At 40.7% G+C, this 16,324-nt stretch overlaps 1 protein-coding gene across 2 annotated transcripts in view; it reads right to left on the reverse strand.

The window, feature by feature from the left end:
* Window positions 1-15,766, reverse strand: part of fto (FTO alpha-ketoglutarate dependent dioxygenase) — a 204,415-nt gene extending 188,649 nt beyond the window's left edge. For both annotated transcript variants that reach the window (XM_078795693.1, XM_058089306.2), the window contains exon 1: window positions 15,623-15,766. In XM_078795693.1, coding sequence (XP_078651819.1) covers window positions 15,623-15,664 — 42 coding nt within the window. In that variant the 5' untranslated portion in view covers window positions 15,665-15,766. The remainder of the gene's footprint in view (window positions 1-15,622) is intronic.
* Between the last annotated feature and the right edge of the window lie 558 nt (window positions 15,767-16,324).

The raw sequence follows: 16,324 nt of genomic DNA on the forward strand, positions 1-16,324 counted from the left end.
GAATATTTAAAACCAGAGTAGTGATACATAAATTAATTAAAGGACAAAAAAAAAAAAAAACAAGCGGAGAATTAAAGTTGGAACATCTGTCAGCGACTTAGCTTCCCAACGTAATACCAGTGTTAGAACATTTATACCCTTGAAGTTAATGATCCCCTCTTTAATTGACAGTCAAGGAAAAACTTGCAGCGGCAGCATCCTGCCGAGACGACGATAAGCGGGCGCCTTCCCTCCTCCCAAATATAAAATAAGGAAAAAAAAAAAAAACAGTTTAAAGAACCTTGGCACTAATCCCTATTGTCATCCCAGCGCAGCAGAAGGACTTACAAACACAGATAACGGCTCTGAAGCTGACTACTTCCCAGCAGTTACGGGGACAGCCGAGTGGCTGCGCGCCTCGTATCAGTCGCTCAGATTAGCCCAAACCCGCCGCGCTGTCAGTCAGCCGAGACACTAGCCTGTCAGTGCATTTACATGAGTCCATCCCGTACGTGACAATGCCCCCTATATGTGACAAAGACTCCGTGGAAGCGGTCCACTCGCTGGCAAGATAGCGGTATGAACGGTGCTTGCTTGCGCTGTTGTTTGGATTAAGCTCCTGGTGTGCCGCACGCTCGCGTCGACGCTGACAGTCACGAGAAACAAGTACAAAGACTATGAAATGTCGACGTATGACGCAGCTCCCACTCGATGTCAGGCGAAACATACGTGAAGAGACAAACTTTGCGAGTGTTGTCGGAAAACTGGGAACTGAACAAGTGTAGGTTTCCGCTCAAAGAATGACTACAAAGTCACGTTTATGCTAAGACTTTTAGCTAAATTCAGATCATAAAAAAAAATTGGGAAATTTAAAACCCTCTACACGGCTTCTGATAACGTTTTATCATTTTATATTCATGCATTAACAGAATCATGATAACATTTAATACGGTATTTTGATCATTGTAACATTATTGGAACTTCTTTGCAGGGCGCCTAGGAACTAAGGATCGACCGATATATCGGGACGATATTTGCGTTCTTGCGTTCAGTATCGGCCGACACGCGCGTGGGTTATTTGTTATCATTGTAATTTTTTCATGTAAATTGAGGGAGCAAAAGCAGTATCGGCCACAAATATCGGCCCAAGCAAAATCGGCCAATCGGCTAACGGTGATGGAAACAAATCGGTAAAAAAAACGTATTGGTCGATCCCTACTAGGAACTACCGCTATCTCTGTCAGCAACAGTAGTTAGCATATGCCCTGGTTAGCATTGTTAACATTGAAAATTTCCACAAAAATGTTGTTTTGGTTTGAGTACATTTTCCATTCATCCTTGCTAGCAGCCTATTAATTTGCTAATACAAGGAAACAGAAACAGGAAGTGATCTCTGCCGCCGATATTTACGTTCCTGCGTTCGGTATCGACCGATACGCGTGTGGGTTATTTGTTATCATTGTCATTTTTCCATGTAAATTGAGGGAGCAAAAGCAGTATCGGTCACAAATATTGGCCCAAGCAAAATCGGCCATCGGCTAAGGGTGATGGAAAAAAATCGATATCGGCCCGAAAAAAACATATTGGTCGATCCCTACTAGGAACTACCGCTATCTCTGTCAGCAACAGTAGTTAGCATACGCCGTGGTTAGCATTGTTTACGTTGAAAATTTCCACAAAAATGTTGTCTTGGTTTGCGTACATTTTCCATTCATCCTTGTTAGAAGCCTATTAGTTTGCTAATACAAAGAAACAGAAACAGGAAGTGATCTCTGCGGCCGATATTTACGTTCCTGCGTTCGGTATCGGCCGATACGCGTGTGGGTTATTTGTTATCATTGTCATTTTTTCATGTAAATTGAGGGAGCAAAAGCAATATCGGCCACAAATATCAGCCCAAGCAAAATCGGCCATCGGCTAACGGTGATGGAAAAAAATCGGTATCGGCATTGGCCCGAAAAAAAACATATCCGTTGATCCCTACTAGGAACTACCGCTGTTTCTGTCAGCAACAGTAGTTAGCATACGCCATGGTTAGCATTGTTAACGTTGAAAATTTTGCACAAAAATTTGCGGACATTTTCCATTCATCCTTGCTAGCATTCTATTAGTTTGCTAATACAAGGAAACAGAAACAGGAAGTGATCTCTGCTGCCGGTCTATGATGTCATCAGTGGTTGACTCTGTAGAGCTTTGCTAACAAACACAGTTACAACAAAGGTCTCAAAATGTTTTTTTACAATTCTAAACGCGTTAAGATGACGATGAACATTCAAAGTTACTTTGACTTTGAAGACATGAGACAAAGACAAAAGTTAGTAGACAAATTTTGGCAATGAAAAGAGCACAAATGTGGGGGTGTCCGTGGGATGTGACTGCAAATTGGACTGTCAAATGTTTTTTTTTTTTTTGTTTTAAGGACATTCCAAAAGTTGAAAGTGTATGACCCATGTGACATGATATGTCTGGTGTGAATTCAAGGTTGGTCTCACCCACGTTTTGAACGCAACGTCTGGGCTGTTCATTCATTGGCCTGATTTGAATAGCCCTGCCCTCAATGGTAAAACTATACTTTTTACAGAAAACAATTACTAAGGCCTTAATCCATGATACTTTAGCTTACAATACAAATGGACCCTTTAAAAAATGTGGTAGTCAAGGTACCTTGCTGCTCTTCAAAAAAGTCCTGCAACAAATGACAGAGGATGCCCTCTACATAACGGGGCCAAGGCGAGCATGACACGGGGGTTGACAAGTGATCCCCCCCCCCACCACCACCACTTACAATCCCACACACATAAATAGGCCTGAAAACAGCCCTGACATGCCCACTCGGCAGACCTTCCCTCACCCCTGCCTTGTGTTTCTTTCCGTCCTCCATCTCGCTGGAGACAAGCCTCAATTCAGAGCCGCTTTAACCAGGCAAGTGGATGTGACCCTCTTGCCCCCCCAAGTCCGCCTCATCTGAATAAACAAACCCAAAGAGGAGTAGAGTGGAAAGAATGTGCTGAAATTATGAAGGGAGGGAAAAAAAAGGGGTGCCCGAACAAGGGGGCGCGAGAGGGGGGATGTGGGGGTGCATATGCACATTTGAGTGCTTGACAGTGCCGGTGGACGGAATTACGGAAGGCTGAGCAGAAAAAAACGTTACGGGTGTTTCATGTCTATGTGGGCTCTCAGGCTGACAGTGGGCGGCCAGTGCACCCGACCCACCAGCCAACCTTAGCGGCCCATCACTCAGGACGGGCCGAGGGAAGTGCCATGAAAAGAGGTCAGACGTACAGGCAAAGAGGATAGGAGGAGGAGGAGAAGGAGGAGGGCGTCTGCTCAGGGGTTAAGTGTAGAGAAGACAGCGATGAAAGGCAACTGTCATGCACCAGTGCTCGCCCAGGAGCACCTGTCTGGAGGAGAACATGCAAAAGCGTACCGCTCAAGGTAAAAGGGCCCGTCCGATGCGCCGCCATTGGAAAGGCAGCACCTTTTTGACAGCGTGCCAGTCAAGCTGTCATTGGCTCCTTCGCATATGCAAGGAGAACTTAAGTTGATGAAGAAAAAGAAAAAAAAAAACACCCTGAAATCACTCAGACATGAACAGGACCACCTGAACTGAGAAGACTTTTTATACCATTTAAGCAAAATTGCTGAAGTTAACACACCATAGAGACAATTATAAACCATTAGTACTTACTATTTTATACATTTTTATCATAACACTTGTGGGTAGGGGTGGAAGAAAATATAATTTCAGCAATTTTTCGGCAGATTTTTAAGCCATTCTTTTTTGCTACTCTGTTGTTCAAAACAAATTGGATGCTAACTACTTACTATACGTTATGAGTTGCGCAATGTGATGTAAACAAAGAGTAATAGGAGTGTGAATCTGACTATAGAGGTGCTATTTTATGTTTACAGGTCTCTAATAATCATAAAACCCGGACTTAGAAAGTCTCAATCCGGTTTAACTAACTATACATTCACACCATCGATTATGCATATACTCAAATGCATTGTTCTGTCAAAATGTAAATAAAAATAATAAGGGTGTAAGAAAATATCGTTTTGGCAATATATCACGATATTTATTTCCATGATACTGTATCGATATTAAAAAGTATGATATGGATATTATTAGGTATTTATCATAGACTGTATATTGCATTTATTCAAGTGCGGACATGGCAAAAGTTCATTTCTGAAGGTCCTTTTGTATACTAGTACTAGTACTGTGATATTGCAGGTATTTTGTTTTTCAAATTGATATCACTATTTTTTTTAAATAATGGTTATTTCAAGCATCCTAAAAGGACTTTTTACTGATGTTAGTTACTTTGTTCCACAAAAATACTCTTCTGATGGTGGATAAGTCAGGGACTGTATACTCTGCATTTTTTCACAGCTAATAGAATGTGAACATTTGAGCAGAATCTTGAGACATAATTTAATTTATTTGTTTTTTATGTTTTTTTTTTGTTGTAAATTTAAAGCTGGATGTTAAAGCTTTATTTATCAAAATGCTACACTTTAAGTTTTTACAGAGGAAAGTTTGTGATACAGCATAACATACTGTTCTAATCGAATAAAAGTTTTCCATGAAATAATCTTTAACTACAAGAAAAGCAAAAAAAATATCGCATTGTTAACAGTATTGTGACATATCGTGATATATCGTATGGTGAGACTAGTATCGTGATACGTATCGTATCGCCAGATTCTTGCCAATACACACCGCGACTTGTGGGTGTGTTTCTATGCAAAGATACAATCAGATACAATCAGTAACTGTTACATTTGTTCACTTCCTGCTTTCCATAATACAGTTTAAGGTTTTTTTTTTGTTTTTTTTTAATAATGTACCTTGTACAATGGGTACCATAGTAAGTGTCAATATAGTGATATATATAGCACATCATGACTGGTTCAAGACTCTTCATCCTTGTATTTAGCAAACATCAACTGCTTGTATTGTTTCTTGAATTGGCTCATCGTTGTGCATTGTTTGAGGGTCTTACTCAATCCATTCCATAGTTTGATTCCACATACTGAATGCTATGGCTTTTTAATGTAGTCCTAGCATATCAGTGTTTGAATGAGTTTGCTAAGACAGTCCACAAAGCATGCTATGGTGAGGGAGGTAGCGGGAATGTAATATTTCAGCCTCAAGAAATTACCAAAATGTGTAAATCTGACCTTCAGTAAAAAAGAATTACTCACTTTTAAGCCGAGAACAAGCCAAACTTCAGGCATGTTAACACACTTACTTTTATGGTGCTTCAATTAGAAGGTACAAATTAACAGGTTACCATTCACATGATGTCCTACTGCGATTTGGAACGGAGGGCTTTCAGATTTTGCATTGAAACCACATGTTGGGCATCACGGTAACAGCGGGTACTTTATTTTATTGCAAAGGTGAGTCATTACAAAAGAAAATAAAGTTGCAAATAAACGAGAGGATATCTTTGAAGGGAATCATTTATTAATACTCCAGTCTCTGTTCCCTCGCTAACACGTTATGTTTATTCAACCCTCCGCAAACAATGATGCAATCGAAGACACATCCAAACACATGGTTCACAATTACGTACATCAAACTCTACACACTCACCGTGTCAGAATTGGCAGACAAACCAAAATGGAAACTAACAGCTAAGGCGGATCATAGCCTCGGCTAGCTAATGAACCCCCCGGAGACTCGTGCCTCTTTGTAGGAGGTGAGAGGGTCACTCCCATGTTTATTCAGCAGCGGCCCAATGAGCCACCATCTATTGATTGGACTGATTATTCTATGTCTCTGCGGTGATGGGACACATGCATGACAGATGAACCCCCTCCTACTCCGGTTGGGTCACGTTGGACGTAATCTCATTGGATTTGACGGCTGATCTGGTCGGCCGGTTTGCCTGAGCTGCGTCCTAGCCTTGTTTGCTGACACTCTGACATCTGTGGCTAATGTCTCAACACCATTAGGAGGTGCTCGGCAGGGGCTGTCAGACACAAAAGCTGTCAAGGGCTGTTTAGGTAATGTCACTCACTGCTTCTGCAGGACGGAACCATACGGGTTTGCTTAAGAATTGATGCACGTGATGACTGTTTCAGTCTATGGAATTTTATTTTGGTATTTCCACAAGTACAATGTGAAGCAAAAAAATAAACAGAACAAAAGTTGACCGGACTTTAATTGGAGGAGAGGGTGTTAATTCCCAAATTTTTAGCCTACATAATGCAGCAGCAGAACCAATGTTGTAACAACAGTAAAGTGGAAACCGCTCAGCCAGCACGAATAGTTCATATTCTCTTCTATTATTGTAAACAACAGCACAGCAACCTAACACGCAAGACTTGACACCAACTGCATTTTAAAGCACTTCCACATCTTGTGGAAGTGGTAAAACAACTACATCACAGTTGTTAATGCCAATGTTTTTAACCCTTTGCTAATTAGAAGAGACGGTTCAACAACATCCTGTCTCAGCAAATGCCACACAAACGTCAAGAGTGGAAGAAGTTGGCAGACCATTGCAAGAGTGGTGCCCCTATGACACCGTAAGGAGTCTCACAGAAGGCATTCTTGACACACACTCACATAGCACAATCACAGTTGCGTTAGTATGACACACAGTATGACACTGTAAGGAGTTATGGGAAAAGAAGAAGAAGACATATTAGATATGATTGTTATATCTATATATTCAGTGTAATGGACTCTCACAGAAGGCCTTCTTAACACACTCACATAGCACAATCACAATTGCGTTACACGTACATATGGCACACAAAAGATGCATTGTTCTCACTCACACAAGCTTCACATTGACTTCTACACAAACTTAACATTCACATTTCATTCTGGGTTCCTTCCCCAATCTTAACAAAATATTCATTCATTCATTCATTTTCTACCACTTATCCTCACAAGGGTAGAGGGGGGGTGCGGGACCCTAAATCCTAAATGTTTGGTGGTGGTCGGCGAGGCTGTAGGTCCGAATTGGATCGAATTGCCTACCCAGGGCAGTTGTGCCTACAGATGTAGTTTACCACCACCAGCGTGTGAATGGAAAATGGAAAACTCAGCAGTAATTTTACAAGAATAAAGTCAAAATATCTTGTAATTTTATTAGCATAACGTTTTTGTCAAAAAAAAATATTATGAAAAAAACATGTACATATAATATTCTGAAAATAAACAGAATTGAGTTGTAATTATTGGAAAATCAGGTAGCGGGAAAAAGTTACAACTTGTGAGAATAAAGTCAAAATATTATGGGAAAAATTTGGAAAGGGCAAATTTACAAAAATAAAATTGAAATCTTTGGAAAATATATTAAAAAAAACCCAATAACAACAGAAATGGAAAAAAAACTGTTGTAATATTTAAGGCAGATCGCATTGTATCCTGATTTTTTGGGTAGAAATCCATTTGACATAGGAGAAAACATGCAAACTCCACACAGAAATGGCCAAGGGTGGAATTGAACTCCGGTCAGGCCTGTGTGCTAACCTCTCGACCACCGTGCAGCCCCTTTAATAAAATATTTGCTTTTTTGCTTTTTTTTTTTAAAGCCTTTAAAATTGGGCCTACTTATCCCATAGCAATGCAGTCCAAGAACAAGGAAGAAAAGCTAAAGAGACGTGTGTCAGCTATGGAAAGTTGAACTAGAATATATCAACATAGACCGACGTTACAGTAGACAGTATTATTCCGTCCAATAAAACCCTGGCATGGAAGCAGGAGTTCATAACACTCAGCTTAGGATTGTGCCGTATTAGTGTTAGAAAGTCTACTTTGATCTACCATCAATCTAGCGCCACTCCAAACTCTAAATCCTTGCATGATGCCATAAGGATTTTCCATTGAGGACTTTAGTCTGATCACAGACCCTCTTAAGCACATATGGTAGGCAGTAGCGGGCCATCTTCACAACACAATGCAGACATGCCTTTAAAAGCTGATATCATCTCTCCAGATGCAGACCAAATGTCACCCGTCTAACACAGATACAGACAAAAAAAAAGGGGGTAGGAGATACTAAATTTGGGAACAATCGAGGGGAAGTATTTCTGCCCTTATATGGTTAATAACAGGAAGTCAGTCATGGCCAGCGACTCATCTCACGCCTCATGAACGGTAACTTAGTGGCTCGTTTTACTCCCAGGAATTGCATCACGTAGTTCGAAAATGTCACAACGATCCACGCCACTATTACTGCTCCCCTAAAAGCTGACTTACGACCGATTAGCATGACCTGACAAAAAGATATGACGACCTTACACCAAACGACAAAATGTCTTCCCCCGGCTTTAGTGCTGCAGCGGCGGCAGAATTAGATTCGATGGGGTTGACTAATCAAGCTGATCTGTTAAGTTCTCTGTCGCTGGGATCAAACTAGGCAAGACAAGGTAAAGACATGCTGAGAAAAACCTGAGAAGCAGACTAATCAACGCTCACACAGCAGATCAATGAAAGACCCCCGGGGCTCCAGCCTGCACTATATTACACACCAAAACTTCATATTCATTCATTGATTTTGCTTTTCAGAATAGTATATCATTGAAGTCCAATGGGAGTGGAAAAAAATAGAGGCCGGGAGGTGGGGTGGTGAGGGGGGGGGGGTGAGGTCAACCCTCGCGTGGAAGGATGTTTGCGCGATATTGATGGCTGGTGCTGAAAGAAATGACTGAATATCTGGATCAATAACTCAGCCCGCTACGGGTTGTTGCAGATGGAAAAATATAAATACATCTTTATGGCTTGTGGAGTGGCTGCAGCCATCGGGGCTAAATGCCCCCCTTAAGGTAAACTCTCTGATTAGCCGAGGCCAAAGGTGAGTCGGAGGGCTCTGCTGATGGTGAGGATGCCCATGCTTGCTAATGCACACGGGGGCCCAGTAAAGGAGGCAAGGATGTGACAGGTCATGGGGCCCTGGGCTTCTGACCTGACCCTCCTTTTCATTTGTAACATCGATGGGCGCAGGCTACACCATTTGCGGCCTTGTTCGCGTCATAAATCCCGCCAGAAATAGACGCCATCTTTAATTTCCACAGAGTATCCATCCATCCATTTTCTATACTGCTTATCCTTTACTCGGGTCGTGTTATTGTGTCACCGCGAGAGGACATATTAACAAAATACTTACAAATCTGGACAGCCCGCATCATGACCTTTAACATGATATATGACATGATGGGGTACTACAACTTTAATATTTCAACTCTATGCTATTGGAATAGCATAAGAAAATGTTTTCCTCTTAATATTTTGACTTTATTCCTGTGAAATGACTGCCGATTTTTCTATTTTTGCTATTGTTTTATTAATTTTCATGTTAAATTGTATTTTTAGAATATACCGCGGTCTTGTTTCCTCATAATATTATGAGTTTATTCTTCTGAAAATCTCAACTTTTTTCTCTGTAAAACACAAATTTTCTCTTAATATTTTGACTCCGACACTTCTAAAATTACATTATATTTCTTCACAATTTTACGTTATTTTCGTAACAAGAAAATGTTTTCCTCTTAATATTTTGACTTTATTCCTGTGAAAAATACTTACAAATCTGGACAGCCCACATCATGACCTTTAACATGACATATGACATGATGGGGTAATATTTCAACTCTATGCTATTGGAATAGCATAACAAGAAAAAAATTTCCTCTTAATATTTTGACTTTATTCCTGTGAAATGACTGCAAATTTTTCTATTTTTGCTGTTGTTATTAATTTTGATGTTGAATTATATTTTTAGAATATACCGCGGGCCGCACTTTGGGCACGCCTGGTTTAACGAGTCTTGTTTCAGCAAAAAGAATGTGTCACCGCGAGAGGACATATTAACAAAATACTTACGAATCTGGACAGCCCACATCATGACCTTTAACATGACATATGACATGATGGGGTACTACAACTTTAATATTTCAACTGTACGCTACTGGAATTATGTGTTTCCTCATAATATTGTGAGTTAATTATTCTGAAAATCTCAACTTTTTTCTCTGTAAAACACAAATTTTCTCTTAATGTTTTGACTCTGACTCTTCTAAAATTACATTATATTTCTTCACAATATTATGTTATTTTCGTAACAATAATTTTTTTTTCCTCTTAATATTTTGACTTTATTCCTGTAAAATGACTGCAGATTTTTTCTATTTTTGCTGTTGTTTTATTAATTTTAATGTTCATTCATTCATTCATTTTCTACCGCTTTTCATCACGAGTGTTGCAGGGGGTGCTGGAGCCTATCCCAGCTGTCTTCGGGCGAGAAGCAGGGTATGATTTTAATGTTAAATTGTATTTTTAAAATATACCACGGGCCTCACTTTGGGCATGCCTGGTTTAACGAGTCTTGTTTCAGCAAAAAGAAAGAGGTGTCACAATGTCAAGTATGATGTGGTTCAAACCAAGTCCGGCACCATCACTCTGCAAGTGCAGATCATTTGGTCAAGTATGGAAAATATCATCATAATCAACATAATCCGGCCTCCAAGCAGTTCACAGAAGCATCGTCCCGCCTTTGTTTTGGCTCTGATACTACATCCAAATACCAGAAATTGCCGATTTTGGTCAGATGATTGAAAAATCCCAAAGTGAACGCAATGCAAACCGGATTTTTGGTACCGAAAGACAACTGTGAGCACTCCCTGCGTCTAAAAACAGCTACAGGAAGTGGCGTTATATAGATGCAAAGCACTTTGTAATCAACCCAGGCCAAAGCTCTGGTGCTGAGCATCCACCCATCCTTTATTTACAGCACAATTACCCAGAACAACACCCAGCCTGCTCCACAGTAGCCAATGGGGCCATAAACAGGGGAGGAACCACATCATCGCCTACTCCTTAATTAAATGAAAGCTGGTTGCTTCATTTGCTTGGTTTTTTTTTTTTTTTTTTTGGTCATTGAACTGGCTAGCCCACCGGTGAAGACCTCCCAGACACCATCCTCACTGGGCTTTAAATCAAGACTGTATAAATGGCCCAGTGGGTCCCCCGCTGGACTCCCATCGGCAAGGCCAGAGCGGGGCATGTGGCGGATCGACACCTCGCCGGCGATAAGTAATTCAGTGGAGGATTAGCAGCATGATAGCCTGATCAATACTGTGTGCTCAGGCCATTAGGAATGCAGCGAGGAAATGACCCCCTCCGGTAATAAAGTAGGGCATCAAGGTTCTCCTTCATTTGCCAGCTCCATTAGTGTAATGGTATCATTATCTGCCACAGCCGTATTTTTCCGAGGCCTGGCTTCTCCACAGCTCAACCGGCGGGGGTCTGATGAAGCCGTGCGAGCCCCCCATGCCGACCGGTTCCCCCTTTGCTATTCCACACAAAACCAGGGTGTAAATCTAGCGATGTTGGGAGCTTATGTGCTACCCTGTTTTATGTCACCATGCAACACTATTTCTCCATTATTGGCTCATTAATAGAGCAAACGAGCGTGGGTTAATACGGAAAAAAAAAAAAAGATGGCAAGCAAAGAGCAAAAGATGCTGAATGTGCCGAATCGGATGCCCCGCCCTCTTCTTGCTAAAACACCAGGTCCGACATGACAGGACGTCAGCATTAGTCGCCGTAAATCGTTGGTGTTACACTAATTCACCAGCAGGCGAGAATTGATTAACCGTGTCAGGACGTGTGGCCACATAATCAGCTTTTACCTCGCTAGTTGTTAATTTAACAGAAGTGCCGAGGGAAGCACAAACCATTTTAATGAGTGTTTGGGAGTTTAACAAAAAAAAAAAAAAGTCTAAACAGCTTGCCGCAACCAGGAGAGAACCAATGAGGCTGATCTAAGCAGAGAACCGGGCTGAGGACCAGACCTCGAAAACATCTGGTGACCCTGTGCGATCATTATTTAGCCTGCTGCTCACACACTTCCTGTTTTGACGCTGCACATTATGCTTGTCATCGAGGGCCCCGAATGGCGAGATTGCATCCAAAAAAAAAAAAAAAAGATGTTAGAACATCGGGTTAAAGGACAGGGTCAATCCTCTCCATCGTGTGATGATAGTAATCATAACAAGCAATGAGATGTTTGAAACTATGCCCGTAATGTGTGCTCATTTCAATCAATACACAATCAAACAAACAATTTGCCATAAGTATCGTAAACGGCATACTTTAACGGACCCCTGAGGTCGAATACAATCCAATACGGGAACCTGGTAAAGCGCCAATGGAAAAATAAGTTAACCACTAACCACTGTTCAATTTAAATAGAGATTGAGATTGGTATGTTGTAAATACCGTATTTTCCAGATTATAAATCACAATTTTTTTGCGAACTTGCCTTCCAAGAGTTTGTAAAATAAATTACTCGCAAAAAATGCGACTTATGTATGTTTTTTTCTACCTAATTATGCATTTTTGGCCTTGTGCGACTTATTCTCCGGAGCGACTTATAGTCCAGAAAATACGGTTTATATACCATATTTTCCGGACTATAAGTCACACTTTTTTTCATAGGTTGGCTGTTCCTGCGACTTATACTCCAGAGCGACTTATAAATGAAAAAAACTGTTTCTGTTACATAAACACTGGACACCTTTTGTGTTCATGTTTATTTTTTGTGTTAGCATATCTTACACCTATTCAGCCTGTTCTCTATTATTTTATTGTTCGAACTTGCCTTCCAAGAGGACGTAATGTCTTGTTTGGTCAAGTAGTTCATAAAATAAATTAAATGAAAAAAAATAAAATAAATAAATTACCCGCAAAAAATGCGACTTATACTCCAGTGCGGCTTATGTATGTTTTTTTCTACCTAAGTATGCATTTTTGGCCTTGTGCGACTTATACTCCGGAGCGACTTATAGTCCAGAAAATACGGTATATATACCATATTTTCCGGACTAAAAGTCACACTTTTTTTCATAGGTTGGCTGTTCCTGCGACTTATACTCCAGAGCGACTTATAAATGAAAAAACTGTTTATGTTACATAAAGACTGGACACCTTTTGTGTTTATTTTTTGCGTAGCTGAATAAGCATGGTGTTAGCATATCTTACACCTATTCAGCCTGTTCTCTATTCTTTTATTGTTAGAACTTGCCTTCCAAGAGGACGTAATGTCTGTTTTGGTCAAGTAGTTTGTAAAATAAATTACCTGAAAAAAATGCGACTTATACTCCTGTGCGACTTATGTATGTTTTTTTCTAATTATGCATTTTTTGGCATTGTGCGACTTATACTCCGGAGCGACTTATAGTCCACAAAATACAGTAATGAAAATTGTGACTCGGGTACAAGTGGCATGACTCAAGTCCACACCTCTGGCAAATGGCCATAGTGGTCTTTAGGGATATTAAATACAACTGTAAGACCGCCTAAACAACTATAACTTCAATAGAAATGCAAGTTAAAAGGAAGGAAGATGACTACTAAAGTAGAAAGTCGAATTGTTCAAATGAAGAATGGGTATTTCAAAAATAAAGCTTAGTTTTGGTCTCCAAAGGCACATTAATGTTCACTTTAGTGAGCCTCTACTTGATAGACTTATCTGTAAGCATTTTTTTCAAAGTAACTAGAACTGTAGACAGGAAGTCTGGTCTGACTGGGGGATTTTCTGGGATTGTGTGTCCATTCCCTAAATCACAAGGACAACAGGGCCAACGTCACATCTCACGCCACAAAAAAAAAAAAAATCATTATATAACCACTGATAGCATAAAGGAGCTAAGCAAACAGCAAACAGATTCCCTTCTACTATCATACCATAATATCATTTTAGGATTGCATTCAACTACAGAGACAGGAAGTGAAGCCACACGGTCTGCACGAGGGCCAGCTGGAACCAGTTCTCACTCTGACTGACCCCATCCCGGCTCATCTGGCCGCCACGGTTAGGTTCATACGCAGGAGGAAGCACGTCCTACCACAGGTTGTCCAACGTGAACTCAACACATGTAACGGCATGCAGATTCCAAGTCGGCGTGAGATAACAGACGAGCGAGATATTGTGCAGAATTTTACTTTTTACTGTCATCTTTGTCAAAACCACAAGCGTCACTGCTTGTTAAATACGCGGCAAAGCGCAAGCCCCACCGCAGTCAGGCGTAGAATTGCAGCCATATCCACTCATATTGTCTTAAAATCACACTGCAGACATATCTCGCACAGCGTGATTTAGGGAGGAAAATCCCTTTCGCTATCAGACATTATCTCAACAAGGACATATCACGCTGTATGCGGGATATTAGCTAGAACTGAATCATCAGTTGACTTTGCAATTTTATGTAATCATTATAGATGAGCCAATTATTTGGTTATATTACTCAAACAACCAGGTTTCTAGAATAAAATGTGAATTGCTGATGTTTTGCAAAACTAAAATATCATTAAAAGTAGGAATTCATTCATTCATTCATTTTCTACCGCTTTTTCCTCACGAGGGTTGCAGGGGGTGCTGGAGCCTATCCCAGCTGTCTTCGGGCGAGAGGCGGGGTACACCCTGGACTGGTCGCCAGCCAATCACAGGGCACATATAGACAAACAACCATTCACACTCACATTCATACCTATGGATAATTTGGAGTCACCAATTAACCTAGCATGTTTTTGGAATGTGGGAGGAAACCGGAGTACCCGGAGAAAACCCACGGGAGAACATGCAAACTCCACACAGAGATGGTCGAGGGTGGAATCAAACCCTGGTCCTCCTAGCTGTGAGGTCTGCACCTAACCACTCGACCGCTGTGCCGCCTAAAAGTAAGAATACGCAATATATTTTTTTTCAAAGACCTTTGTGCTCCTCAAGACCGATAATGATAACATCATGATCATATCATAGATCGCTTGTGTCGTGGTGATAGGAACAAGACCCTGGCAATTTTTTTTTCCCTCATCACATAATCTTAGCACAGCATTTGGAGCAAAATGTGTTCCTCTGAAGCAGTGTAAAGTCCCACGTGATCAACACCATGTTTGTTTACATCTGAGCTCAGGGGAAGCTCAGCATGTCACAGAAAAGGAGCGCTTGGTTTGCTCAGCATACAAATTATAAACACAATAATGCAAATATTGTTGAATGAATATGTCTAAATTGTAAGTATTTTGAGGATACTTCATTTTCAAGAGTTGCACACACTTATAATGTTTAGTTAAGTTGCAACTCAAGTCTGTAGCTCAATCTGTAGCTATTTGTTTACATTAGAATGGCACTTATTATTAGCATTATTGACCATTTCCTGGTTGTTTACTGCCTACTTATGTCAGCTAAAGAGTGTTTTACTGCTTTAATCACATATAAACTTGACATCTGAGATCTGACTGAGGCTTGTGTTATATTTCCACCAAAAAGAGATGATGAGGAGGAGGAGGAGGATGAGGGATGATGCGCACATACGTCAAATAGCTAGCGACGCATTAAGAGACATTTGAACGCATCTTAAGTTGCTCTGGTTGGTGATGGTGGTTGTGTATGTGTGCAAAAAAGGGAGCGGGGGCGTTGGGAAAGTGAGGAGAAAAACCAAACAAAAAAAAAACAATAAAGCAAAGAGGCAAGGTGAGGTATGCGTTGGCCCCCGCGTCTTTGTAGCTTCCAACAAGCAGCCAGCAGCGTCACATTCGGAGCGTTAGACATTCATCAAGCGGACAGTCCTGAGAAATAAGCCAGACGCGACGGAGATAAAACGCTATCAGTACCTTTCTTCTCTTCTCCCCCTCACTGTCACCCGATCTTTTCATGTTCCTGGAGTTGTGTTTACGCTCCCCCTGCCTCCGTTCGGGGGCACCGTCGGTTCTTGTAGTCCGTTGACATTTACATCCGTGTTATTTATTCACTTCAAATAACTTTCATTTTTATAAATTACATTTGGTTATATATTTTTTCAACTTCTCGTTGATATTAGGTATACGTGGTCAGCTTTTGTGCAGCAGTCACTAAAAAAAGCGGAAATGCACAGCACTGAGGACAACAAATCCCAGAATGCATTGCTCCTCAAGGCGGAAGTAGCTACGGCACGTTCCAGATGTTGCTCAGCACCGGTGAGAACGCAGGTACTGATCAACAAAAAAGCCTCAAACTGATCTAATTGTTATAAATATCATATTTGACTTAAGCAAACTTGTTAATTTGATTTAAATTTTAAATTAATACGGATAATGATTCCCGTGTCAAATATTCTGCCTTTACAAAGTCAATACTATTGAAATGAAAATATTACTGGTTAGCCATGGTAAATTAGAGCCTATCCAACTGACTTTGGACTTGGCATCAGCTAATCACAGGACACGTACCTACACACAACCACTTACACGCAAAGCCAACTATTTAAAGACTATTTAAAGTCTATTTAAAGTCTACAATTAAACTAACATGTATGGTTTTTGGGAAGCTGGAGGAAG

This window comes from Doryrhamphus excisus, linkage group LG13, assembly GCF_037039965.1.
Source record: "Doryrhamphus excisus strain RoL-2023G ecotype Guam linkage group LG13, RoL_Dexc_Guam_v1.1, whole genome shotgun sequence".
In the NCBI taxonomy this organism is placed as follows: Eukaryota; Metazoa; Chordata; class Actinopteri; order Syngnathiformes; family Syngnathidae; genus Doryrhamphus; species Doryrhamphus excisus.